General features: G+C 40.8%; 2 protein-coding genes across 2 annotated transcripts in view; both read right to left on the bottom strand.

Annotated features, from left to right (window-relative positions):
- Window positions 1-25,698, bottom strand: part of sts (steroid sulfatase (microsomal), isozyme S) — a 42,631-nt gene extending 16,933 nt beyond the window's left edge. The window contains exons 1-4 of the mRNA XM_067441425.1: window positions 25,324-25,698; window positions 19,572-19,725; window positions 19,125-19,246; window positions 10,379-10,501 (exon numbers count right to left, since the gene is read on the bottom strand). Coding sequence (XP_067297526.1) covers window positions 10,379-10,501; window positions 19,125-19,246; window positions 19,572-19,717 — 391 coding nt within the window. The 5' untranslated portion in view covers window positions 19,718-19,725; window positions 25,324-25,698. The remainder of the gene's footprint in view (window positions 1-10,378; window positions 10,502-19,124; window positions 19,247-19,571; window positions 19,726-25,323) is intronic.
- Window positions 424-2,849, bottom strand: LOC137073191 (uncharacterized). The gene has a single exon (XM_067441423.1). It carries the CDS (start codon window positions 2,772-2,774, stop codon window positions 477-479), a length of 2,298 nt encoding a protein of 765 aa, XP_067297524.1. The 5' UTR covers window positions 2,775-2,849; the 3' UTR covers window positions 424-476.
- Window positions 25,699-26,813: the final 1,115 nt, after the last annotated feature.

The following is a 26,813-nucleotide window of genomic DNA, read 5'->3' on the forward strand; positions in this document are numbered from 1 at the left end:
AGTGGAGAGATCCACCTATGGGAAGGGCATCCGTACCTGACCTCTGCAGAAGCATCCAATTGCACCAAGTCTGACAAGACAGGCAGGAGCGCGCAGCCAATGCCCAGTAAGGCCCCACCCCTTACCAGCGGGCATATATGGGCTGCATACGCTACTGTACATCAGTAAGTATATTCGCTTCTCGTGCGGTAAGCGGGGCAACGCTGGTGGATCTCTCCACTCGATGTTTCAGAGAACCGGGGTTACGATAGTAACCTATTGTTCTCTTTCATCATCTCGTTTCGAGATCCACCTATGGGAGAGACATGGACAGCTCCCCGATTGCCCAATACACTCACAGTGAGGTCCTGTTAGCCAGAAAAAGACGGTCACCCCGAGGGGCGGTGCACGACGCGTCTCATAATCATGAACGTAACTGCGGTGTGAAGCAGGACATGAAACATAGGCTATGTGTGTCACACATAAGGAAGGCAGGGTTAGGAAGACCCCACCCCCAAGACCGAATGTGCTACTGAGGTTCTGGTGACATCCAGCCTGTAGTAACGCACAAACGTATGGGGAGAAGCCCAACTGGCCGCAGAACAGATATCCTGCAGTGATACTCCCCTGAACAGAGCCCAAGAGGCGGCCAAGCCCCTCGTGGAATGAGCTCTGATGTTCCCTGGGGGTTGCACTCCCTTTGATTCATATGCCAAGATTATAGCGTCCACAAGCCAATGTGAGAGGCGTTGTTTAGACAGGGGATCCCCTTTGCGAGGAGGAGCCCATGAAACGAAGAGTTGGTCACTCTTCCGGAACGCGCTGGTCCTAGACACATACGTTTGTAACGCACGGACTGGACACAGGGCATTTAGCCTCTGATCCTCCGCGGAGGAAAAGGGCGGAGGGTGAAAAGCGGATAGCTCCAACACCTCCGATGTGAACGCAGGGAAACATTTCGGCATGAATGCTGGATTAGGCTTGAGGAAAACCTTATCTCCACCCAGAGAGAAATTGATGCACGAGGGGTGGACCGAGAGTGCATGTAACTCACTGACACGTTTGGCTGACGCCAAGGCCAAGAGCAAGGCTGTTTTGAAGGACAGCAACTTAAGGGGAATATTCCCCAGAGGCTCAAAAGGGAATTGAGACAGAGCTTCCAGCACCATGGAGAGGTCCCATTCAGGGATCGTTCTCCTAATGACTGGCAAGGAGCGACGGGCGCCCTTCATAAATCTGCGGATTAGAGAATGCTGCCCAACCGTTGAGCCCTCAAAACCCACATGACAAGCAGAGATAGCTGCCAGATAGACCTTAATAGTGGAAAAAGACCTGCCCTTATCCATAAGGTCTTGGAGGAAACACAAGATATCAGCGACTGAGCACTGATATGACGTGAGACCCCGCCCATCACACCACTCATCGAACACCTGCCACTTACAGCCATACAAGGACCGTGTAGAAACGGCCCTGGCATTCTGTATAGTAGCCACCACGCGCGGGGGAAGCCCTAACGCGCTTAGGTTCGTCCTCTCACGGGCCAAGCCCAGAGAGCTACCCTGTCCGGGTGTGGGTGATAAATCTCCCCGTTCGCTTAAGACAATAGGTCTGTGCGGAGGGGGAGGCACCACGGCTGGGCATACAACAGAGGGATTATCTCTGCCAGCCACGGCGCTTTGGGCCACCTGGGTGCTATCAGGATGAGAGAAAACCCCCCCTCTCTCGCCCTGGCCAGTGTGAGAATTATCAGGCACAGGGGAGGAAAGGCATACAGCAGCACTCTGGGCCACGGGTGGGCCAGTGTGTCCACCTCGAGGGGCGCGTCCAAGTCCTTTAGCGAGAAGAACATAGGACAATGGCTGTTTTCGCGCGAGGCGAACAGATCTACGGGCGCCCGTAGTCTCATCCATATCATGTCTACTATCTGAGGGTGGAGGTGCCAATCTCCGAAGAGCGGGTTCCCCCTCGATAGAAGATCCGCGCCTCTGTTCAGAATTCCCGGAACATGAGTCGCGCGTAACGACAGGAAAACTCGCCCGCTCCATACCAAACGCTTGTAAGCTAGGGCATGAAGCTTCGGCGAGCGCGCGCCGCCTTGACGATTGATAGCCCCTGTCGTGGTATCGTCGCAGCGTACGAGCACATGATGTCCCTGCAGACGAGGCAGAAAATGATTCAGAGCCTTCTAATTGGTTAGAAGCTCTAAATAATCTATGTGCTCTGAACGTAGTTTGCTCGGCCGCAAACCGTTCACAGTTCTGCCCTCCTGGGTGGCACCCCAGCCTGTTAGGGACGCGTCCGTCGTCACGACTTTCCGCAACATGACAGTCCCCAGAGGGGTACCCTGTGCGTAAAAGTCCGCGCTCTTCCAGTGGCGCAGAGCTGCAGCGCAGGTGCGCGTCACTGTTACAGAGCGGCAAAGATCGTGTAACGGGCTGAAATGTAGTGACAAAACCCATTTCATGAACGCCCTCATCCTCAGGGGTCCTAGTGGCAAAAACTGGATAGCTAAAGCCATAAGACCCTGTAGCCTGAGACATGTGCGATATCGCACCCTCGCCCCCTCTCTGAACTGTGACAGACAGTTCGTCAGAGAGAGAAAGCGCTCCTGAGAGAGACGCGCTCGCATGGAGACTGAGTTCAGCTCCATGCCCTGGAAGATCACCCTCTGACTGGGTGTAAAGCTGCTCTTGTTCACATTCACCCTGAAGTCCAGAGATCGGGTGTGCGCGAGCACACGGGAGGTGTCCTGCAACACCTTTTCCCACGAATCGGCTATGATGAGCCAATCGCATATGTATGTCAGGATCCGTAGACCAGACATTCTTAGGGGAGTGAAGCCCGCTTCCACACGCAAACAGAAAGTTCGGGGGCTTAATTTTTGCTCATTCGTAACAAATGCCTTGATAGGCCAAACGAAGAAACTTCCGGTGTGGTGGATAAATGCTTATGTGGAGAAAAGCATCTCTCAGATCGACCGATGTGAACCAGTCGTTCCGTTTCATGACACGGGCGAGCGAACCAAGGGTTAACATTATGAATCTGTATTTCCTCAAATGTTTGTTCAACACCCTGGGGTCCAGAATAGGACGGAGGGAACCGTCCTTCTTTGTGACCAGGAAATAATGGGAAAAGAAACCCTGGTTTATCAGATTGTGGGGAACCACCTGAATCGCACCTTTGTTTAGAAGAGAGGAGATTTCCTCCTTCAGGACGTGGGCCGTGCTTTCCTCTGTGTGAGAAAAGAGAACGCTGCTGAAACGTGGATGTTTCATAGCAATCTGCAGATGATAGCCCTGTAATATCATGCGTAATACAGTAAGCCAGGCTGACACACAGCTCGTGTGAATGCTCGTCCAGGCCGTGCTGGCTTCGAGCATGCCTAGCTGGCTTATTTGTGATGCAATGGCGCCCTCTAGTGGAGAAACTAGGGACGACACGTGCAGGTTCACCATTACGAGAGAAAGGGTATTTCCCTACATTGAGAGGGTATCTCGCTGTGACGAATTCATTTGATTCGTTAGATTTATTGTGTTTCTGTGTGTGTTGTGTTTTCTGGGAAACACTGGGGCCGAAGCCTTTATTATTTGGGTGAGGGGAACACAGTATGTGCGGTGTGGTTACACTGCTTTTGAACTTTTCCTCACGACAATCCCCTTGAACAGGGGGGAACACACATCGTCCACTAAACATATGGGCTGGGCAGCCACGGGAGGGGGACACCCTACAGCAGGAACCTTCCGTCCTTTGGACAGGGGTTCTGGGGCAGGGAGAAAGCCCAGAAAACTTCTTTCGAGGCTTTTCCTTGACCTGATTAAAATTACGTCCCGGGACCGGGGGGTTAGGCAAACGCACAGGGGGCGCCTGGCGTGGGACCGTCTTCCTGGGAAGATACAATATGAAGGCCTCGTGCTCCTTCTTGTCGTCGCATCGTTGTTGCATCATAGCAACTGCGGGGCCAAAGAGAGCCCGGCCGGGCTCTACCGGGGCGCCTGCGATACGTTTCTTTTCACTATCCGGGAGACCAGACAGGTTGAGCCAGAGCGAGCGCTCTCCTACCACGGAAAGCGCCATAGAGCGCCCGCAGGTTTGGACGACCTGACGAGCATTACGGAGAACGAGGTCGTTAACCGTGATGATCTCCTTCCACAGTGCAGGAGAGGGAGAAGATCCCTTATCTAACTGCTGGCCCAGATCGTCCAGGATCTCCGCTTGGTAAGCGGAAAGGAGGGAGGAGACGTTCAGAGTCCTAACAGCCAAGGCCGAGGATTTATAAACGGCCTGGTGCACCGAGGCAGAAAAACGGTCCATCCTGTTAGGAAGGACCGGCTTCGGGGGGGCGGGCAGCCCTCCCTGGACTGGGTTGAGGTGTCTGGCAATGGAGGGCTCAATGGCAGGCGGTTCGCCCATGCCGCGAGCCGCCATATCTTTAACCTCCAGCCCCGCGAGACCGTGTTTAAGATCGAGCGGGTCGTTCCAGTAGTGCCTCATGTGCTTAGCGCACGCTGGAAGAACGGGAAAGAGTTCTTTCCTCTGGCCGGGGGGGGCTCCCAACACTTTACCGTCATAAATATCCCTCTCCTGGTCGGTGGCGCTCTGTGGAGCCGGCCATTTAATGTTGAGACGAGCGGCCGCTCGTTCACACACATCCAGGAGGATGGATTCAGGCAAGGCCGCGGGGGCGCTAGCCTGGGGAATAACAGAGGGCGGGATGGCCTCCTCGTCCTCCGAAATTCCAAGAAGGCCCGCGTCGTCGTAATCACCGGACCCGGCAAGATCGTCGGCGAGCGGGAGGTTACCCGTGAAGATGTCCTCTTCGGGGAACTCAGGATTGGGCTGGTCAGCCAAAACAAGAGCCGTCGCGCCCCGGGAGGTCCCCGGTAGCGCGCTATCGTCACCGTGTTCCATATCCGAGTACGACAAGTCGAGCTCGCCACACTGAGTAGCGGCAACTTTAAGGCGGTGTCGCAGGAGTTTCTTAGGCAGTACCAGGCAGTAACTGCAGTTCTCCGGGTTCTCTATTGCCTCCTCTGCGTGCTTGAGGCCCAAGCAGACCACACAGAAAGGGTGAAAATCCTTAGCGGCGATAAGAGACCCACACGCGGCCGGGCAGGCCCGTAATAGGCTAGACACAGAAGGAGAAGACTGAGAGAGCGACATACCCGCGAAAAACTCAGAAAGGTCCGTGGCGGCAGCCGTGGAACAGGAAGACGGACGAGAGCGCGAGCGGCTCCGAATGCAGACACAGAATGTGGCAGAATAGAACTGTCACGCCCGGTGGAGGCTGATCTGGCGATATTTCCTCCTGCAGACAATAAGTGAGCAGCGCAAATCTAACCGAACTGTGTCAGTGCAGAGATCGCGAGAAGCGAATGTCAACTGATGTACAGTAGCGTATGCAGCCCATATATGCCCGCTGGTAAGGGGTGGGGCCTTACTGGGCATTGGCTGCGCGCTCCTGCCTGTCTTGTCAGACTTGGTGCAATTGGATGCTTCTGCAGAGGTCAGGTACGGATGCCCTTCCCATAGGTGGATCTCGAAACGAGATGATGAAAGAGAACCATACTTTCACCCAAACTGAATAATCAAAACAAGTTTAAATTGCTAAAATCTTCCACAGATATTTTTATTCTTCGTTTTCTTCTCTGACATACTCCAGTTATTGTTCAAATACACTACACGTGCTTCCTGTGTGCATTTTAGGCACTTTTTGTGTGAAATCACATTTGTTTTGTCCTTTAAAAGTGTGCTTTCACTTTAATTGAGCGTCAGAAGCGTCAGCAGCGCAGCAAAAATAGGCTCGCAGCCGAAACCCCCGCTTCACTGCTGCTCACGCGACGCTCCTGCTTGACGCTCACGTGCTGCTCCTGCTCCCGGTGTGAATGCACTCATTGATTAACATGGGCGGCGAAAAAAATACGCGCTGCTCACGCGCCGCTCACGCTTGCGGTGTGAAACGGCCGTAAGCCAGTCTGTGATTGGTTCCCGCAAAAGTGTAACAGAAGTAGTAGAAATTAATGTACAGGTTTTCAGACTGAGTTGCCGGGTGAAATCAAACCGCCGGCAAATCAGGCTGGGTTTACCCAGTCTATTCAACATTGATAATAATAACCATTTCTTGAGCAACAAGCAGCAATATCTGAATGATTTAGTAATGGCTGCTGAAAAGAAAACTCAGCTTTGGCATAACAGGAATGAATTACATTTAAAGGTAGCACGTTATTCAGAAATGATGTTGACTAGTATTGTTGCACCTACAGTCAAACCAAAACATTTTCACACACCAGTATTCATGAAAAATCTTAATGCAAAGAGTGACTCCTAGTAACAAAATTCCAAGAAAAATCTTAGAAAATTCCTCTTAGAATTAAAGAAAAAAATACTAGTACAGAAAAATGTAATTCATAAAGCATCTTAAGAGGTCAAAGATTCTTAAGAGTGCGGACGAGGACTTTTAAGAGGCTCAATAGTTTCTTTAGCAGCGGAGAAAATGGGCGAAACTTGAAGAGGGAGATGAAAAGTGCTGCACACAATGCATGAGTGAGTTAATAAGACACTAAACTAAATATTAGATCATGCAGGGATCATGTTTGTGACCGATCTTATTAGACATAGCATAGAAATGCCATATAGCGCCACAAATGGAAGTAATCATTACATTAACATGTTTAGCAACTGGAAAAATACAACTATCCAGCAGTGATGATTTGGTCTCTCACAACCTTATATAAGCACAGTGATCACACAATTACAGCAATTTCTGAATCTTATTGTGTTTCTGTTCATCAAATACATTAATTAAAACATTATCAGCATGGTAAATAAAATACTTATTGTTATTATACGTCATAAAGACATCTCAATGTTATCTTTGCATTAAAAATGATATGATTGAGCAAATGACACTTAATGATAGTTGCATACATGCATAAAACCACATTCATATTCATGACGTGTCATGTCATGATTATGATGGTATCATGTCAGTCTTATGCATACCCCTTCAAGTAAAGTGTTACCATGTGAGAGACAGAGAGTATGATAAAACCGCAAAAATGACACCTGTCCTTTCAAAGTGAAGGTTTATATCTACTCTAAACTTAAAAGCGCTCTTTTTCGTGGACAACCAACCAATCAAAGTCTTCAAAAATCTGTCATACATAACAATAGGGTCAGTCTCACCTCCACATTTAGATAAATGTTTTTGTATTTCCATTGCTCAGAATTGCTCTCAGATCGATCCTGAATCACTCTTAAGCTACGTAGGAGGTTTTAAGTTAAATTATGAACTTTCTGAAAGGATTTGTAGAAGCTTTAAGAATACAAATATCATTTTTTACTAGTGGGTGCAGGAAAGACACTATAGTGTAGTGTAGTGTTGTGCATTTATGTAAGTGAGGAGGATGGCAAAATAAAGTGAACTGTGACATTATACCCAAAAATATTTAATACAGTGGACTACTAGTAAAAATGATAAAAACATTTGGAACCAAAGTTATTCAGACACTTTGACCTGACCATGTTTTGCTTAAGTGTTTTTTTTTTGTTGTTGCTTTAATTGTTAATGCGACCTTTTACACCACAGACCGAACAAAATGAATCATTGCTTGGTAATTGGTTGACCTCAATTGGTATTATATAATTGTGTACTTAACAGCTGACAGCTGATTGCAAAACATTACATACTTTTCTATTAAATTTATCTGACATTATCAAGATTAATTTGCTCTGACACAGTTTAACACAGTTCTTGACATATTTTATTACCATTTTTTCTAAACTATAGCGAACAAACTGATAATGTGAGAAAATGTTGAATGTGTCTTAATATGGTGTGTCTCTCTTTAGAGTATTTGACTGTACGGTCTCGATAATGTAAATTAAAATGTTTAATAAACATGTATAAATCTACATTCACACACACACACACATTATATGCACAAATATATACATACACAGGTCCAAAAAATTAGCATATTGTGATAAAAGTTCATTATTTTCCATAATGTAATGATACAAATTAAACTTTCATATATTTTCGATTCATTGTACACCAACTGAAATATTTCAGGTCTTTTATTGTTTTAATACTGATGATTTTGGCATACAGCTCATGAAATCTCAAAAAATTAAAAAAAGTCACAATATGCTAATTTTTTGAGAAGGATCTGTATAATCTATATATATTACATAAATTGTCCTGATATAACAATTTTGATGAAATAAAGAGATAATGCAATAAAATTATATGTGTGGTAACATTCTATTCAAACTAACATGCTATAATCATGTTTTTGTTTTTGTTTTTGAAGTGGAAATTGAGCTATTTTTAAAACTAATAGCAAGTAAAATTGCAGGACATCTTTCTCAGGAATCGGTGATACCAAATTACATTAAAATGAGCTTAAAGCAATTATTGTACATTATGGATACTAAATATTTGTATATAGTTCCAGAGAAATAAGCACCACATCAACTTGGGCATCATTGCCCTCAATTATGACATTTTAGAGGCACCATTCTGAGTAGGTCCAAAGATAAAAAATAAATAAATAAATGTTTATTTAATTTATTAATTTGAGTCATACAAACTACGAAGAGCTGATAGCCCAACCACTGGAATACTAAAATATGGGTTCTGGAATTGAGCTGTTTATATCCCTAATTAGATACTATTAGACAGAACTATTTTAAAGGGGTACTTCACCGCTGGCAAAACAGGCTTTCCGGCTAACCCCCTGAAGCAAAACACTGTCGCACACAGCTAAGGAAGTTGTTGCTATTGTGTTCCGTTTTTACCATAATGCTGTTTAAAGTTTAGACATAGTACAATACAATTTTCAGCGATAAAATTGTAAAATTTCTTTTTTACAATAACGTTACAATAACAGTTCTGTTAATAAACCATCTGTCAATAGTTTTGAAATGTAGCTGATAAATTGTGAATTTCTCTATCCAGGGGCCTCTACTTTATGTAGATTTCATCCTTAAAGTGTGTGTATGAGATTTTTCCAGAACCTGCACAAAATTCCTTTTATAAAGCCCAGTAGGGGAAGATTGTGAGTACATGCAATTCCACCCCATCTTCTCCCCAATATAACCATATATGGAGCTTGCACTGCCTAGTTTTACTATGCATATCCTCATTTGTATTTAATTTCCATATGCATATTCCCATTCACATGATACCATGTTTAATAGTACAAGATATTATGAAAATATGAGATACGGACTTTTATTGTAAGTTTTCATTTCATAAAATGTTGTAAAAGCCTACTCATTCTTTTCCACTGGCTACATTTTTAATAAAACAAATAAAATGCTCACAATTTTGCCTATTGGGTAAATCTGTTTTAGGATATTTTAATTTAAACTGTTTTATATATTTTTAATGGAAACAGGTAGGCCTTTTTTTTTGCAGTGTAAATATGATTTTCTGAGTGTCATTAACAAAACATAAAATAAAAAAATATAATTTTTTTCATAGTGTTGGGAAGATCACAGGAGTTATCATTAGGATCCTGTCTGTCCCACATGATATCAACAGCACACCTTAAGCAGCTGTGGTTGTACAGTATTGTCATCTGACCTTTTCAAACCGACCAATGGACCGTTCTACCACAAAACGAAAGTGTGCCTCATTGATCATTTGTTCTCGCAATAAATATTTTCTCAGAACAATTTACTTTAAAGAGGATTATCATGCGCCTAGCACTCTCTGCTTTCATTAAAACATTAAAACTTAGCATGCCACAGGTAAGGTGTTCAAAATCAGCACATTCTCTACATCTATATATATATTTTTTTTTTACTTCTGGATAATGACTTTATTAATAAATATTTATTCCAAATGTGTATTACAAAATGGAGAAAGAGTTTAAAATTATTGTGTTTACTTAATTATTTTGCTCACTCCAGTAAAAGAGTGCATTGCATATGCATGGTCTAGACTCTAGAGTGTGCGGATGATGCGCGCATATTTAGGCATACATATTACTATTCACTAAGTTGATATGTGCATGGAAAATTGCATATATGCACATTTAAATGATTTTCTTGTGCATACGCAATGTTTATACATCCAGCCCCAGGTAACGCAGAGAATAAGAAAAAATTGTATACTACAGACAAATACAAAGCAGGTCTATAATTGGCAAAGTTACACTTTAAGGTTAATGGGTGTAACTCCAATTCTCTGATAATACTGGTCTCACCTCCTTGCAGTCAGAATGAAGAAGATATAATGCTAAGCATAGCACAATGGTAGGTTATGTAAGGGACATGATGTGGTGCCGGTGACCGGTTGGTCAGCCACCACATGTTTTGTCATTGATTACCCACAGTGACATACTATACACGACTCTGTTATCAGATAACCAGGGATATGAAAGTAACATACCAATTACAGCAGTGGAATAGCCTTGCCCTTTGACAGCCTTGGCAAAGGTGATTTCCTCTTGTGGAAGGCCTCCTGATGATGCAGAAAAAAGAAAAACTCCCAAACGACCTCGTCCTGCCATACCTATGCCCTCAAAAATAAAATAAATGATAATAATAATAATAGTAATTTTTTCATTCAATTAATAATTTGTAAATTAATTATTTAATACAATGATCTTATTGTGTACATACACTGTAAAACAAAGGGCAAATTTTGAACTTTTGCAGTACAATCGACTCGATGTTGAAGTTATTTCAACTTAAATTATGTTACATCTTGTATAACTAATAAAAACAAGTTTAACATTTCTTAACTTATTTTGATGAGTTAAGTCATAACTTGTTGAACATAATTTTTTATAATATATTTTTACACTGTACATTTATTTTCTAGACACCTGCATGTAATTACTGCAGTAATTAACTGTTGTACTTACATCTTGAATAACACCCAACGCTAGCCTAGCTAAGCACAAAGACTGGAGGTAAACAACTACGGCTCAATAAGTGACAAAATAACACCCAAGTAAGAACATTGTCCTATTTACATGCTGTGATGTGTATAGTTGCATTGTGTACAAAGGCAGACAGAAAATTAAAAGTTGTGATATTCTATCTAGACCAATTTGTTAGGGACTATACTCTGATTGCTGCTTAAAGGGTTACTTCAGCGATTAGCATATGGCTTTGTATCAGTAGAATCCTTGGAGTATTTTCGAATGATCGTGCTCCCCCATCTCATATCCCCCTGAGACAAGAGATTTATGCATTTTATTTCTGGAAAAATTACTCCAGTGACACAAATATTGTCGATTTGTGTCATCTGTAAAATGTTTGGCCAGACACTTAAGACTACAGCCAGCAGAGGGAGCTATTTCTATGGCGTTTAAATGAAGTCAAAAGTCGCGCGCACGAAAACCACGAGCACGCGAATAAACCCAAGCGCGCAAAACAGACCCACGAGAGGAAAATAGCAACGCGAGAGCGCATCTGTGCACCCGCGAGAGCGCATATGTGCAGCCGCGAGCGCATTTGTACACCGCGAGCGCGCATTTGTACACCGCGAGCGCGCGAAACAGTATTTAGGGGCGGAAATGAATATTAGCGCAAGCCCCTGCTGCCTAGCGCGCACAACTGCAAATGAGCGCTCGCGTGACTACTCAACACTCGCTCGCTCCTCGAGTTGACTTTTGACACTGTGAGGGCGGGGCAATGACTTTTGTCTTCCCACCTGTGATTGGTCATTTGTTTAATCAGTTTTACTCTTCTTTAAACATGTAGCAGCAGGACTAGGACAAGGCACGTTTTAAGGAACCATTATGTCGGACCCTGAGTAGGTAATTTAATTTTTAAGTCTTTGTGTTTCGAGTGCAATATATTCAATATATGAAATTGTATTGTACAATTTCGAAGGTATTTTGTTTACAATCATCTTGAATAGTTTGTATAGGACCTTAACACTTAAAAAAGATAAGCTAATTTAAGATAAAGCTGACTAACCCATAAATGTAGGATGTTAAAGGTTAGTTTTGACCTACATTGACAATATACAGTAAATAAATCATCGCTGAGTAGCATTTCTAGCTACTTAACAAAGCTAGTATCCTAATGTATAAACAAAGCAGCGTAAATGCATCTTTGTGATTTATTTATCTGACACATGGTGCTGGATGTTCCGCTTGTGCCCGTATAAGGTCAAAGAGCTCTTACAAAGCCTGGGTGATACCACCCATTGGGCCACTGAATCTGCATTAACGACAACAGCTGGGGCAACAGCCTTAGTCCTAATGGGTTGTTATCATAGCTATCAAAATCCAGTGTTTTGTATTTTGCGTACGTGAGTTTTTGTTGTACATGTCTATTAAAAAAAAATTAAAAATTAAAAAAATGTACTGTGCTAATTAATTGAGATTTCTTACAGCTCTTACAGGTTGTTGGCCTTGTCTGTTTCGTTGCTTCTATTACTCTCCCCTTTTTTGTAAGTCGCTTTGGATAAAAGCGTCTGCTAAATGATTAAATGTAAATGTAAATGATAGCAGGGGATACTTGTATGTGACTGGACAGGGCCTCCAGAATATACAGCTCCTGACGACACAGAAACTCCAGATAATCTAAATCCAGTGGTATTGTGCTGAAGGCCTGTTGCAACTTGTGTAAAAGATTTGCCAAAAAGTGGTGTCTTAGCTATTGACAGAACAAAGAATAATTAATGAGATGTTAAGATACCATGTCACTTTTGTGATAAACACACTTCAAAAGTTGAAAGGGTTACATTATCTCTACTCATCCTTTGAGTCCAGGAAAGTATTAAAAAAAATAGATAATGAGCATCAAAGTTTGATTTTACTTACTAATTTCCCTATTTCAAACATGGTCTTAGTAGTAAATCTATCAAAATTATTTTCTTAATTGTTTGCATATAGGATGACAGAAAACATCAAAACGTCACTTTTTTTTGTTTTACACTTTTTACAGGGTCACATAGACCATCAGCAGAAAAACGCTTTCAGTGATGTAACCCTTAAAGGGGGGGTGAAATGCTGTTTCATGCATACTGATCTTTTTACACTGTTAAAGACTTGGAATCCCATACTAAACATAGACAAAGTTTCAAAAGTTAAGGTGGACGTTTGATGGGAGTATTTCTTTGTCAAAAATACTACTTCCGGTTAGTCATAAATTTCGGCAAGTTTTTTGAGATCATGCGTCCCCATTGACGTTAGTGGGGGCGGAATTTCCTTGTATGGGCCTTACGGACAATTCTACCGGAAGCGCGTGAGAGAGAGCGAGGGAGAGAGCGAAAGCAACAGGCTATGCCCATCAAAACGCTGGTTTGTAGGATGCTGGACAGGTGACAATTACACATAGCACATAACAATGTCACCAAAAAAGTGGGTTTTTGGTTGCCAGACCAAGACAGTCCTGCACAGATTCGCCAAAAACCCCGCGGTAAGGCAACAGTGGATGTAATTTGCTTTTCCGGATCAGCAACTGAGTTGCGCGAATGTTTATATCTGTTCGCTGCATTTCGGTGCCGACTGTTTCATAAACAAGGCCCAGCTTGACGCCGGCTTTTCCAATCGCCTAATGCTGAAGGATGGAGCAGTCCCAACGATAAAGGTCCTAACGTTAGAACCGCAGGCTGTGAGTAAGAGTGCTTCAAATGTCTGTGTCTTTGCCTATGCTCATCAAGTAGCCCAAACATGATCACGTATAGTTAATTGATCAATGGAGCATGCGATGTGTAGTGCGTGTACATTTGTTTAGCTGGCCACTATATGTGTAACTTTATGTTTGTGTATTGTAAAAGCACTCCAAACAACAATACACAAAGGGGGGAAATATGTTGAACTAAATAAGCACGCTTCTTCATTCAAATGCGCTACTATTCCGTGTCTATCTATGTAAACACTAGCCTGCGGTGCAAAACCAGTCCGCTTACTAACGTTACAATTGTCTACACAAACCACGCGTAAACACACAAACACACGTGCACAACTGCACTTCCCACATGTACACCTTCAAAGACAAAAATACGACGATATAATTCAAGTATAAATATGTAAATAACACAAGCCGCTAAGCATATTATATAGTTAGTGTATAACTTGTAACTTACCACATACAGACGTCCTGCTCTAGTCGTTTTTGCTGCTGCTCCTGTTCAACTGCAGCCTCTGGGTCTGATTCCGGATCATAGATGTATGGCTGTATCTGATTAAAAGCCATATTTTTTTTTTGAATAAAGTTTTTTTACCGCTGTTAGGGATGACGCTCGACTCAACACACAGCGCGCTGCTGCACACGTCATTATTTAGCTCCGCTCACACGACACGCCCCCACCCGCTCGGCTTTTTTCGGAAAGACTCGGAACAGCGCATCTTTCTTATATAATTATTAAAAAAATAAAGACTTTTCGGAGATATGCAGGATGCAATGCTACTCTATAGGTACTCAAGATTGACATGACACTGACTGAAACTGAGTGTTTCACCCCCCCTTTAAGTTTCACTAATGCCGTTTGTAATGTGTTCTAATCATTTTATAAACGGCATTACGATAATAGCAATAGGGCAATAGGGGTCGGTGCTGTGGTTTGAATAAATTACAAAGATTGCATTTACGCTGCTTTGTTTAGTACATTATTGATGTACTTAATGCGATGATTTATTTACTGTATATTGTCAATGTAGGTCAAAACTAACCTTTAACATCCTACATTTATGGGTTAGTCAGCTTTATCTTAAATTAGCTTATCTTTTTTAAGTGTTAAGGTCCTATACAAACTATTCAAGATGATTGTAAACAAAATACCTTCGAAATTGTACAATACAATTTCATATATTGAATATATTGCACTCGAAACACAAAGACTTAAAAATTAAATTACCTACTCAGGGTCCGACATAATGGTTCCTTAAAACGTGCCTTGTCCTAGTCCTGCTACATGTTTAAACAAGAGTAAAACTGATTAAACAAATGACCAATCACAGGTGGGAAGACAAAAGTCATTGCCCCGCCCTCACAGTGTCAAAAGTCAACTCGAGGAGCGAGCGAGTGTTGAGTAGTCACGCGAGCACTCATTTGCAGTTGGGCGCGCTAGGCAGCAGGGGCTTGCGCTAATATTCATTTCCGCCCCTAAATACTGTTTCGCGCGCTCGCGGTGTACAAATGCGCGCTCGCGGTGTACAAATGCGCTCGCGGCTGCACAGATGCGCTCTCGCGGGTGCACAGATGCGCTCTCGCGTTGCTATTTTCCTCTCGTGGGTCTGTTTTGCACGCTTGGGTTTATTCGCGTGCTCGTGGTTTTCGTGCGCGCGACTTTTGACTTTATCTAAACGCCATATATTTCCGCCTGTTTTCAACTCACGCATGGGGAATGGGGTCGCACTCACAGCTCAGCTCGGCTCAGGCATTCATGTAAACGGTGTGGCCGGCGGAGCAAAGTGAGAGAAATTTTATCTTCTCAAGTTAATTCCTATGAAAGTTAATCTTCCAAAGGCATGAACTGAAAACACGCATGACGCGTAGACGCGGTTACAGCTCTCATCACGAGAGCTCATTCAACTCATCACGATGCATGTAGAATCTGACTCCTGCTGCGTTTGTGCTGACACTTCCTCAGCAGCTACCACAATATATTGAATGGACACTTTCAATTTTCAATTGTAGTGTCTGTTCTCTAACTGAACTGATTTTATGAAGATGAACGCGGTGGTGGGAAATTGAAAGTGATTCAGTAGCGTTGGCTTTGGGAGTGGCCTCACAGGGCAGCGAAGCATTCTGGGAATTGTAGTCTTTCATCCCCATGAGACAAAAATACATTTTCTGTCTTTTCTCAGTCTAGAAAGCACCAAATTCAAAAATAATTTCACATTTCTACTACATTAATGACCCAGTTTAAATACAGATTCATCTTCCCAGCGCTGAAGTACCCCTTTAATAATCCAGGAACTTTGCTGTTATACCATGGGTACAGTGGCACAATGATATTACGCCTGAAAATAGGCCCCAGCATGCCTTCTGTAGGGTTGGGCATCGAGAACCGGTTCCAACTTGGAACTGTTTAAAAAAATAACGATTCCATTGGAATCGTTTAGAAAATTTTGTTTTCGGTTCCGATCATCGGTTCCAAACGCGCAAGTTTTGGTTTCCATGGCCACCCGATTTCCGGTGCTTGCACGCCCGCTTGTTCTTTTAGCCATGGAAGCCCGGTAAACGGCTTTCTGAAGTGTGGATTTATTTCACTTTTAAAAGCCGGTGTCGGCACAGTGCAACTAGTGTTGTCAAAAATATTGATACTGAAATATCTGAAAAGATACGATAGCCTGCTCAGTTTCTACAGTATCGATCCCAGCTGCACCCTCCTCTCCTCTCCTCTCTGACCAACAGTGAGTTGACGCGCAGCCGCATATTCTCATTCAGCCCGGTTACACGGCGAACGCGCGTTCTGCTGGACTTTTCCTTACGACAGCGTGTTAGTTTTCGTGTGTGTGATCGGTCTGAATTTTGTGCGGGATTGCACATAATTCTATGAATCCCTCAGATTTCGCGCTCACATCTGAAGCGCACACACACATAGCCTACCGCAATAAAGCCCCCTCTGACATACAAGAGCAAATATTTGCTTCTTTTTCCAGCTTATTATTGGTCAAATACAATCAACTAAATTGTCAGTGCACATTTTGAAGAGTATTAATGTAAACACAGTCATAATCAATTCAGGAAGAAATGAAGAATGAGTAACAGGAGCAGTGTTCAGGATCCATGAGTGCGGCAGTTCTTAAAGGGACCACAGTCATTTGTTATTTAAAGTCAAACTACAAAAAGACAAACGATCACACTGCTCTTGAATGATCAACGTGTGTAACTTTAATGGTTTTATATGAAACTATTTAATTTTTTGCAAAAAAACATTATCCAATGTTATTTTAAATTTAATTAGCCACTTCGCATTTTTTAATTCAGTTTCTTACCTGAATGTTAGACCTACCTGAAACAATAAAGCAGTCTTTCATTTATATATTTTATTCTATTATTTACTTATCTACTATTATCTACTTATTTATTTGTGCTATTTTTTGTAAAATGTTTATTTGTTCTTATTTAATTACTGTTTAGTCGTCTTTTTAAATTCAATTTACAATTCAAAATCAAGCTTACTTGTGCTGTGTGTAAGCTATTGCAACACAATTACCCCGTTGTAAAAAAATACATAGAGTTAGCAAATATTTGTGAGAGAATTTTAATAGTAATTGATCAATGTTTATATAGGAGACTTTCAAAAGGCAGACAAAAAAAAAAGAAATTATCTAAAAAAATATCTAGTTGACAGTATATGCAGCGTTTTTCCCCCGTGGTATTGAAAATAGCATTGAATATCGATGTGATATGTTTTGACTCCACCCCTCAAAGAATCGGAATCGAGAATCGAAAAGAACCGGAATCGAAAGTAAGAATCGGAATCAGAATCGTTCAAATCAAAACGATGCCCAACCCTAGCCTTCTGTGCAAGTAGGTTGTCAAGTCGGTTATTCTGACGGAAGTTAGGCTATTTTCAGGCGCTGCGTAATATCATTACACCGCTGCACCAATGGTACAGCAGTAAAGTTCCCTGATTATTATGCAGGAATGAGAGTATAGTTCCTCGCCATTTCAGTGTAGAAAATCACAACTATTCATTTTGTAACTATGCACATCCCAACATGAGTTCTCAGGAAAAAAAAAAAAAATCAAACCTGTGCCCTATTACTTTTACTAAAAATAATATGATGATATTTGTATTATTATTATAACTTACAGTACTGTTAAAAACACTGATGATAGATTCCTGCTAAACAGGACAAATAATAATACTACAAATAATAATAATATTCTGCTATTTAACAGAAAACAAAAACATTTTCTCAACAAATCTTTAAAGGGGTGGTAAAACATTCTTTCGAAAGCTTAATTGTGTTTGTGGGGTGGACTGTAACTGTAATGTTCATGCTTCGTTTTAAAAAAATATGTTATTATTTTTCATATATTTTACACTGCTCTGTCCCTCCTTGCAAAAACGGTCTGATGATTTCCAGGTTCTATGAAGCCGGTCTCTCAAAAATACACAATGGGCTCAGATTGGTCAGCTGGCCCAGCTGTGTTCTGATTCGCTAACCGCCTAGTGCACGTGTTTGTTTGATCGGTAAGTTATCACAGGCTGTGGTCATCTGCACCGCCATTATATGTTGACAACACTGACGGACTGACTGCTGGATTTACAAAACAAAATCATCCACTTCTCCTTATATAGGGTTAGTTCAAGGTGATTGGGACACTTTTTGGCATTGAGATGACTTGGGAAAAGTGTCTCAATCATCCTGAATTCACCTTATGTGACATTACGTAAGGGAACAGGGTAAAAAAAGATTGTGTTAGTTGATCGGTAAAGTTATCAGGGGCTGTGGGCATCCGGCTGCTGTTATATTTTTAAACACTGACGGAGATGGGGCATGCTGGATTTACAACATAGGATCATCCACTTCTCCTGATATATGTGACATTTTTGTGATTGTGTAATGTAATTTGAAGTGTATGATACCTAAAATAAACATTAAAAGACACTGAGCTCAAGTCAGTCTCTCACTCACTCAGTCTCTGGCTCAGCACCAGATCAACGGCATTTTACAAACTATTACAGGAAAACACATCGACAAAACATAAATCATACTTACAGGTTGTGGCCCGTAAATAGCTTCTGTTAAAAAATTAATTTTAACCATTGATCCCATACTCCCCCATCCCTAGGAAGGCTGAACAAAGTGGACCTGCAATCCGGATGAAAATAATAGCATTTTGTCTGCATTGCACGATCGACGGCACTCCAGCCTACTATTCCATAGCAATAATAAAAAAAACGGTCTCGTCCCCTTTATTTAATATTCTCGGAGGAGGGATTTATGTAAATATTGGAGCTGCTGATGTCAGCTACCCTGGAGGAAAAGGCTGTAGTTCCCTACCGGCCGTTTGCTGTAGTCCTTAGAAATGGATTTCTTTGAAAGCATATATCTCCCTTTGCTTTAAACTTTGAGCGTAACTTTGCAAATGTTGTTTATACTCAAACAGAAGCATTACACACTAGCTAAAGTTAAAAAAGGGAAATTGTGTTTTACCACCCCTTTAAAAAAGCAAAAATGGCTTATTTCAGCAGTAACTTCAGGACTGACCTGATCGGATAGGGTATCTGCCTGTGAGGAAGGCTGCCCTGCTGGGAGTGCACAGAGGCGCAGCAGCTATGTGTTGGGTAAGTTTCACCCCTTCCCGGGCCAGTCTGTCAATGTTAGGTGTCCTGCAGACCAGGACAACCACAACACAGTCTCATTATGGTTGTGAGAGAAATGTCCATTCATCTGAGATCAAAACTTTCTTCATCTTTGAAATATAGTATAAGCATTGAGGAAAACCCAATGCATGTCAAATCTATACTTTGCTTGCATGAGCAACTTTTAATTCTGTGGGAACTTACTTGACACTGCCAGCATTAATGTACACTACTTCTTATGCAAAATACAGAACAGCTAAAATGTAGGAGATTTCCACTTAACACGTCTATAGGCAGCCAGCTAGTGTGAATTTCCTAGAACAAAAACATAAACTTAATGGTATGAACGAACCTGAGAGTTGTGTTTCCATAGCACCCAAGGTCTCCTATTCCCAAATCGTCCACCATCATAAAGACAAAATTAGGTTTTTTACCACTGTCTGCATCAGTATAGAGACAAAGGCCAAGAGTGCACAGGATCCACAGAAGGGATTTCATTTTACACCCTGAAAGAGAAAGTTAACAAGTTTTCAACACGTTTAAATTAAATAAAAATATAGAAATAATATATAGGGGTCTAGTTTAAGGCCAAAGAGGTATATTGATGTTTAATTAATGGATGATCAATGGAAGCCAGAGTTATTTTATTACAGTAGGGTGAAGGTTGATCTCATCGTTGAGATGACTGGGAAAAATTGTCCCAATTAACATGAACGCACCTTATGTAGTATTTTGAAACAGCTTGTATTTCTATATTTGCAGGTAATTTAAAATTCCAGTTTAAGTTTTAGTAAGTTCTTACTGCCTTTGTCAGTTCTTCAAATTATTATTTTTTAAACACACACACACACACACACACACACACACACACACACACACACACACACACATACAGTCACCTAAAAGATTATTAGGAACACCTGTACAATTTCTCATTAATGCAACTATCTAATCAATCAATCACATTTCAGTTGCTGCAATACATTTAGGGAACATTTCAATGCACTCCAAACTGAATGTCAGAATGTTCTGCTCAGTTACTGGGATTATCAAGCACAACCATTTCTAGGGTTTACAAAGAATGGTGTAAAAAGGGAAAAACACTCGTTACAACCGAGGTATGCAGCAAAGCATTTGTGAAGCCACAACACGCACAACCTTGAGGCGGATGGGCTACAACAGCAGAAGACCCCACCGGGTACCACTCATCTACACTACAAATAGGAAAAAGAGGCTACAATTCGCACAAGCTCAACAAAATTGAGTCAGAATTTGGCATAAACAGAATGAGAACATGGATCCATCATGCCTTGTTACCACTGTGCAGGCTGGTGGTGGTGGTGTAATGGTGTGGGGGATGTTTTCTTGGCACACTTTAGGCCCCTTAGTGCCAATTGGGCATCGTTTAAATGCCACGGCCTACCTGAGCATGGTTCTGACCATGTCCATTAGAGGTCGACTGATTCATCGGATTTTTCGATTAATCGGCAAGGCTAGCTGATTGATGGAACAATCGTTATCGGCAAAAATCAATACCGATAGTTTGTCCGATTTGCGTCCATTGCGGGAGTGGCTGAGAAGGCTGCTGTCATTACACAGTAGCCTACGAGAGCTCTAAGAAGGGTCTGCTGGCATTATATAGTGCAAGAGCGGCCTCTAGAGGCCAAATGAAAAACTATCCCTGATTGTTTACATTAACACGTGAGGCTCCACGCTTCCCAGCTCACGCTGCACAGAGCGCGCTGACACATCTGATGTGCGTTTAAAACACCAACAGAGAAACGGTATGAACACAGAACACTTCAGTACATGTTGCCAAATCATTATAAAGTAATTGATTTGTTGACTAGATGCTTTAGCAGGGGAAGAACAGCAGTATGTACTTTGTCGTCGAGGCTGACAGGACGCTAATATTAGCAGCAACGGTTACCTCAAGCATTTAAAACGATGTAACTGTAACTGAGAAACTTTTTTTGATGTGAGAAACTGTATCATGCATACAACAGAAATATAAATGCATTAGATGTCAATACATATGTTGTTATTTTGATAAGAAAACCGTTGTGTTAAAAAAAATTGGATTTATATGAAATAATAACACTTAATATAATACAATAATATTCAATTTGTAACATTAAGTAGGGTTAATAAATGCTGTAGAAGTTTTATTCATTGTTAGTTTTATCTGTTAATGGTCCCATTCTTTGCGTGTTTTCGAAGCTTTAATTATGTTTACAGTGTGCAATATAACATGAGTTCATGTTTAGCGTGTAAAAAAACACAGTATTTTTCACAAAATTTACTTATCTGTATACCGCTGTTTTCTCTGTCCTAAAAACTGCCTGATGATTTCCTTGTTCCCTCCTTCAGAAACACGTAATGAGTTCTGATTAGGCCAGCGCTTCCCGTGTTGTGATTGGACAGCAGCTTAGCGCACTTTGCCCGGAAAGGTCCCGCCTCTTACCATTACGTGTAGATACGCGCGCTCAATGTTATTGCAAAAATGTCTATTGCCTTATCAATTTGAGCCGGAATCATAACCGGAGAATATCGAAGAGGATCGATTACAACCTGCTCAGGAAAGACTTTTGCTGGATGTTTCAGAATGGTAAGCTGTCTATTCAGAAGTTTAAACTGATCATTACAAACACCAACAATCGATGGTGTCTGAATGAATTACTACACTTATATGTTAAGTTTTTCGGATTAGTTCAATTACCATCTAACGTTAGTTAACAAAGAATAATAATCTTTTATTAAGAATAATCTTTCTGCGAATCCGGCATTAAACTGATTGAGATTGAGGAAGCAGTCCTCAGCAAAATGTGCTGCACATAGTTTCATTGATCTCTATGTATCGTCCGTGGAAAGGCCAAACAAAGGTGATTTGACTCCGGGATGAAAATAACAGCGTTTCAATGGCATGGCGACAAACACACTCTACAAAAACAACGCTTCCTATTCTCGACCTGCGAGAGCAAAAGGACCACGCCCCCGAATTTGCGTGTTCTTGTGGGCGGAGGGTTCGTCATTAAACCTGGTTTTAGTTGCGTCATTAAACCTGGAAGTGCGTAGTCCAAACCGGCCGTTCGCTGTAGGCTTTGAAAGGGAACTTCTGTTAAATAAAATATCTCGCTTGGCATTGAACTTTGAACTTTATAATTTTACAGGTATTATTTATGCTCTAACAGCAACATTACACACTAACTAAAGTTTGAAAGATGGAATCGCAAATGGGACCTTTAACCTTTTTTTATGGACTATGAACTAATATGAATGATTAAGGTAGAATTGTATTGATCGAATATTAATACATGCTGTAAAATGTACATTACATAATGCATTTAGTTCATGTAAGCTAGCTAAATAAATACATCATTGTTAACAAATGGGATTTGCAGTCTGTTACCTGACATTTACATACATGTTTCTAGGTTATAGCTTAAGAAACATTTATTTGTAATATTTTAATGTTTTAGTTATATTCTGTAGAATTTTTTTTCTGTTAGAACTCATTTTAATATTTTCATATTTACATATGAAATTTAACACATTTTCATGGTTCAGTACTTTTTTACATTTCTTGTAATAAAGTTCAGCACTGCTTTGTTACCTGTTATTTTCTGTATTATTATTATATTTTAATCTAGTATCTTTTTTAAAAACTATCGGTCGATTAATCGGTTATCGGCAGGGATGTAGTGGAGGCTAAACGCACGTAAACGCCGTTTACGCACCTCCCAAAATTCAGAAATAGCGTTTACCCACCTCCAAAGTGCGTTTATCCACCTCTAAATAGAGTTTATCCACTTCTAAATAGCCTACAGTTCCAAAGCCATTTTAAATTAAGCTTGTGTCGTTTTAGTTTCATATTGTTCATTTTCATTGGTTGTCTTTCATATCGTGCTGCAACTGTCAGTGAGAGTAGTGGGAAGTTCGGATCATTTTACTGACTGGATCTTTTAGTCTCGTTCAGCAAAATGAACCAATCTTTTCTCTTGCCGTCTCTATGGGACTGACAGGAACAACAAAAGACTCGGATCTCACCTGTCGATTCAGGATCAGAACGATCAGAACCCATATGTTGCGTAACGCGCACGTGCAGTCAAAACAAAGTGAACGAATCACTCTCTGAGACAACTCGGTAGTCCCGAGTCATAATAAAGATTCGTTCAAAATGAACGAATCACTCTCTGAGACAACTCGGTAGTCCCGAGTCATATTAAAGATTCGTTCAAAATGAACGAATCATTCATGAACGACACGCAACCAAGATTCAAAAATGCATATTCAGAAATTTTCAAAATGACAATTATCCATTTGTAGTACATTTAATCAGCTTGTGACACTTTTCAATCACTTTTCAAGTGGACAAAGAGGCACTTTGGACAATTAATCACAGGCAGCTGGTTTAATGTAGAGAGCATGTCGAAACCCTGTAAAAAAGCTGTAATGATGCAGTGTATTTTGTGTTCAAATAGAACATTTTTGGTTTTATTGTTTTTATAGTTTAGCAAAATTGTCTGTTAATGTCGGCAGCCATTAGGCTACACTTGTGGAAACTACAGTCCAACTTATATTGTCTTTCTTCTGTTGATTACAGAAACTGAGTTTTCTTTAAATTAAAATATGTGGCACCAAATTCATCCTTCTGTCGTTAATCTGCACCTGCCTCATTAGCAATTGGCAAAAACTGAAATCTACAACTATTTTGATAATCGATTAGTCGACTTAAGTAATTTTTTAAGACAACAGTCAAATTCTTTGATTCCAGCTTGTTTAATGTGAATATCTTCTAGTGTGTTCTCTCATATGTGCTCATATTAGCCACCTCGTATTAGTACAAATTGCCGTGAGATCGGGCTGCATACACCGGTAGGCAGTGGCCCACCTTACCGTGACCACGATGCAGTCACCCAGAATTTATAGTTTACCCACCTCTTTTTTTACCACTACACCTCTGGTTATCGGCAAGCGAGGTCCAACCTAGCTATCAGTCGACCTCTAAATGTCCATCCTTTTATGGCCACCATGTACCCATTCTCTGATGGCTACTTCCAGCGGGATAATGCACCATGTCACAAAAATTGAATCATTTCAAATTGGTTTCTTGAACATGACAATGAGTTCACTGTACTAAAATGGCCCCCACAGTCACCAGATCTCCACCAATAGAGCATCTTTGGGATGTGGTGGAACAGGAGCTTCGTGCCCTGGATGTGCATCCCACAAATCTCCATCAATCTTCATCTATCAATATGGGCCAACATTTTTAAAGAATGCTTTCAGCACACCTTGTTGAATCAATGCTACATAGAATTAAGGCAGTTCTGAAGGCGAAAGGGGGTCAAACACAGTATTATGGTGTTCCTAATAATCCTTTAGGTGAGTAATATATATATATATATATATATATATATATATATATATATATATATATATATATATATATATATATATATATATATATATATATATAAAGTTGAAGTTCTAAAATCACTTGATTTATATATATATATATATATATATATATATATATATATATATATATATATATATATATATATATATATATATATATATATCAAGGGATTTTAGAACTTCAAATTTGTTTTAGTAAGGCTACATTTATGTTACCAAATCAATAGTTCAACGAGTCCAAGTTCAAATCATATTTCCCTTAATGAATCATGGATTCAAAACAAAACGGGAAAAAAATGATTATAGTTAAACCATGGTAGCCACAAATTAACCATTTGCTACTCTAACCATATTTAACAGCTGCTTGTGGTAAACCTGTGGTTATATAAATGGTAATCAATTGAACAAAAAAGATGATTATTACACTTCAATGGGTTTAGTGTTGCTGTTTTCTACAAAAACTGCTGGAGGCTCTGGAAAAATGCTGAACGGTATAGCTGTCAGTTCAATGCCAATGAAAGTTTACGAAACAGCATAAGTCAGCACAGGCATAAGTTAAGTGCACTAGCCGCTCGTGTAATGGGTTAAATTAAATATTCCTAAATTGAAATGCTGAACTAGCCAATAGGCTGTTTTAAATACAGGATATACTTTTTAGCAGAAACAGTTCTGCCGTGGCCTACCTGGTCGATGCTCCCGGGACGTGAAGGAAATCACCTGACAGCTGAGTTAAACATTACTCTACAGAATGGCGGTGAATGCTATAAGCTATAACATGCGCTTGAATTTTCTACAGTGTAAACAAATTCATTCACGTTAGCTGAGCTCGAGATCACGTGCTTCAATGTTCAGGATGTTCAGTTCACGCATTGATTGGTCAGTTGATAGGGCGGACTATAGCAATTAACAAATTTGACCTTTAATCTCCCTATATGTCCAAAACAGGCACTTTCAGCTTCATATGAATGAAACGCTAAAATAAAATGTCCACGGGAACTGTGTCGCACATGTTAACAATTGCGTTGTTTTCCCGTTCCATGAATTAGCAGCAATTTTCTCCCTGACGAAATGGTCTTTTGGTAAGCCTGCTAACATGCAAGACAGACTTTCGTTTTGTTTGCCTGCAGCAACATGCTTAGAGATTATTATAGATTTCCAGTGAAATAGCGCCACCTCTTGCTCATTTTTAATGCAGAAGTCACTCCCTCTGATGCAGGATTTGTGTGGTGGTGCATGGTCTACCGTTTTCATGACAGGAAAGAGATCGTGCTATGACAAGCCTGTCAAAACACCGTTTGCAACAGATAATCCAGCTGCATATTAGCATAATATTTAAATTTTAACTTTTAAAGCTCGCACATCAGAGACTGACAGAAATTGCTCTGAAATGAGCTCTTTTGAGGTTTATCTCATTGTGCTGGGATAGTGAGTTGATGGAGAATGAGCTCCCTCAGTGGAAATGCGTTTTCAGTTTTTCCTCTTTTATATTAAGCTTAGCAGGATGCGATGTCAACCTAACAGATCTGTTTCATACAAACTGCAGCAATCTCAAGCTGCTCAGCTCAGAAATATTCTCTTTAGCAATTGACACTACTTGTGGCCATTAGACCTAGCAAAAAAAACAAAAACTATGCTGTATAAATTCCTTAAAAACTGGCCGCACAGGGCACAAGTTAATTTCAATTAAATTGATTGACTAAGCCAATTTACAGTACAGTTTGATTGCATGAACATATAATCTCAAATATTTTACAGTCAATTGCTAGTTAATAATATTACGTGTTAATGTAATTAGCAAACATATTTTCACTTCATACACACTTGCAATATGCAATTAAGGACCATACAGAATTTTCAGTCTTAAAGGGATAGTTCACTTTAAAATGAAAATTCTGTCATCCTTTAGGCTACTCCCCCTCAAGTGGTTTCAAACCTGTATGAATTTCTTTCTTCAGCTGAACACAAGGAAAGATATTTTGAAGAACGTCAGTAACCAAACAGTTAACTGGAGCCATTGACTTCCATATAGGAAAAAAAATAGGCTACTATGGAAGTCATGGCTCCAGTTAACTTTTTGGTTACTGACATTCTTTAAAAATGTCTTCCCTTGTGTTCAACTGAAGAAAGAAATTCATACAGGTTTGAAACAACTTGTGGGTGAGTAAAGGATGAC

This window comes from Pseudorasbora parva, chromosome 4 (genome assembly GCF_024679245.1).
Source record: "Pseudorasbora parva isolate DD20220531a chromosome 4, ASM2467924v1, whole genome shotgun sequence".
NCBI lineage: Eukaryota > Metazoa > Chordata > Actinopteri > Cypriniformes > Gobionidae > Pseudorasbora > Pseudorasbora parva.

Bases quoted from the DNA above. Each gene is read 5' to 3' on its own strand.
- LOC137073191 (XM_067441423.1), bottom strand. From the start codon at position 2,774: ATGCGATTGGCTCATCATAGCCGATTCGTGGGAAAAGGTGTTGCAGGA.